At 35.4% G+C, this 2414-nt stretch overlaps 1 protein-coding gene across 1 annotated transcript; it reads right to left on the minus strand.

The window, feature by feature from the left end:
* LOC141647878 (berberine bridge enzyme-like 8) lies at positions 1-1924 on the minus strand. Its single transcript, XM_074456240.1, has one exon. It carries the CDS (start codon positions 1891-1893, stop codon positions 202-204), a length of 1692 nt encoding a protein of 563 aa, XP_074312341.1. The 5' UTR covers positions 1894-1924; the 3' UTR covers positions 1-201.
* Positions 1925-2414: the final 490 nt, after the last annotated feature.

Raw genomic sequence — 2414 nt, forward strand, 5'->3', positions numbered from 1 at the left:
CAACAATTAATAATCTTATACAAAAACACACCTTTATAAAGAATTATTTATACAAATGCTTCAAAGAGCAAGAATTATTGCACACAACAAATTAAATCACAAAGCAACAATAAAATACCATGTTTGGCTTATTCTATGACATGAATGAAATGAAATACATACACACATATAGCCTAATTAAAATAAAATAAAATGAAACTTCTAATGTGGAAGAGTAGGAATACTTTGCTCATTCCTAAAGAAGTTATCCGGATCAACCATGGTCTTAATCTTAACCAACCTATTAAAGTTATCCTTGAAGTACTTAATCCCATAACTCATACCTTCAATGTAACTCTTTTCTCCTTGATGATTAATGCCCAAATCAATGTCTCTATAATTAAGGAATGCTTCCCTAGGGTTCTTTGACACAAAAGGAGTCATGAACTTATGAAGTTTTCGAGTCAAAGTTATGTAATATCTGGCTTTCCCATCTACATTCCAATTAGCAGCATATTGTAGCTTGAACAAGTTACCGGCCCTATGGGGAAAAGGGGATGCATCAGCCGCAATCTCTGCCATACGACCACCGTAAGGGTTGAAAGTGAGTTGTGGTGTTTGTAGCTTAATCATCTTTTTCCATAACTTTTCTAAACCATATCTCGGAATTGGCTCCTTTACATAATCTGATTTTCTTTTGAGGTAGGGACTTGATGTTGTCCTATTTATCAAGGTTTCTAGTGGAGTACCAATAGCAAAGTCGTCATAGAAGAGAACCGATTCAACCCAACTCATTTCAAGGCAATCCGACTTTTGTAAGTCTAACCGGGGAAAGTTTTTACTTACTACAGATAGTAGGGTTTCTGTATCTCCTAGGAACAAACACCTAAATGTTGCTCTATTTATGGGAAGGCCTGTTTTCGTCGAGTTTGTAACGTCTAAGGTGAGTCTAATGAATGCGTTATGGTCCAATTTTGGTGCAACATGTTGATATTGATCAACAATATCGGTTAGGTTTTGTCCTAGCATTCTGGAAACCTTAAAAACCGTTACCTTTTCAGGTACGTAGACTAACTTTATTTGATACGATACAATAACACAAAAACTAGAACCTCCACCTCCACGAATAGCCCAAAATAAGTCTTCTCCCATGGCCTTACGGTCGAGAATTCGACCATTAACATCCACAATTATGGCATCAATAATATTATCGCTTGAAAGACCGTATTTTCTCATCATATTCCCATACCCTCCACCAGTGAAATGACCTCCAGCACCTACCGTGGGGCACACGCCAGCCGGAAATGCTAAGGTTTTACTCTTATTAGCAATTCCATAGTACACTTCACCTAATGTGGCTCCGGCCTCAACCCAAGCCGTCTCTTTCTCGACATCAACATCGACTGATCGAAGGTTGAACATGTCGACCATGAAGAAGGGGACAATGGAGATGTATGATAGGCCCTCGTAATCATGGCCTCCACTTCGGACCTTCATCTCTATGCCGTGTTCCTTAGCACAGAATATTGATGCTTGGATATGGGATACATGTTTTGCCGTAACAATGAGCAATGGTTTTCGAGTTGTAGAGGTATTAAACCTTAGGTTTCTTATGTAAGATTGTAACACCGATGAAAATGATGAATTTCCTTGTTCAAAAATCAATGAAGAAGGAATTGCATGATTGCTTAAGCATTTTGCAAGTCTATCTTCGATAGGATATTGACTATTTGAATTTATAGCCGATGCCCTAAGAACATTTGATGAGCAAATTGCTATAAGAATTGCAAGAAATGCAAAAAATGACATTCTTATCATTTTATTATGTAATTTATGAAGCAAAGATGAATTATTTGTGTGATTTTCGAATATTGCATGTCGATATTTATACACACGTATTTTTGTCATGAACATGCATAGTAGGGTATAGGTAATGGGTTGCGTATACTAATCTCGATCAAAGAAATAAAGATTGTGAAGAAATTGGCCTACAATTTGTAAATGTTTGACGAAGAATAGTATAACAATGGTACTAACACAGTTATTAAGACTTCACACGTCTACCTCATAGTTGAATTGCAAATTGTAACACAATAGAGATTTCTTGTGTATTTTTCCTTGATCAATGGATAGGACATCCAGGTAGATATTATATTTTCTTTTGGTTACGTGGTACATCCCTCGTTTCATTTAGTTGTTTATATTTGAGTAAAATACTTCTTTTAAAGAATAAAAAAGATAAACAAATGATCCCAACAAAGAGAGTAATATATAATAGTATTTTTAATATTTATGTAGAGGTTATATAGTTTACGAGATTTCACCAAATTGGTTATCAAGAAATGTATTGATACCTCACAAAGGTAATACATACAATAAAGATACGAGGATACAAAACTGTCGACTCCGTTTTCTTCTTTTATAGTTAATGACAA

This window comes from Silene latifolia, chromosome 3 (assembly GCF_048544455.1).
Source record: "Silene latifolia isolate original U9 population chromosome 3, ASM4854445v1, whole genome shotgun sequence".
Lineage (NCBI taxonomy): Eukaryota > Viridiplantae > Streptophyta > Magnoliopsida > Caryophyllales > Caryophyllaceae > Silene > Silene latifolia.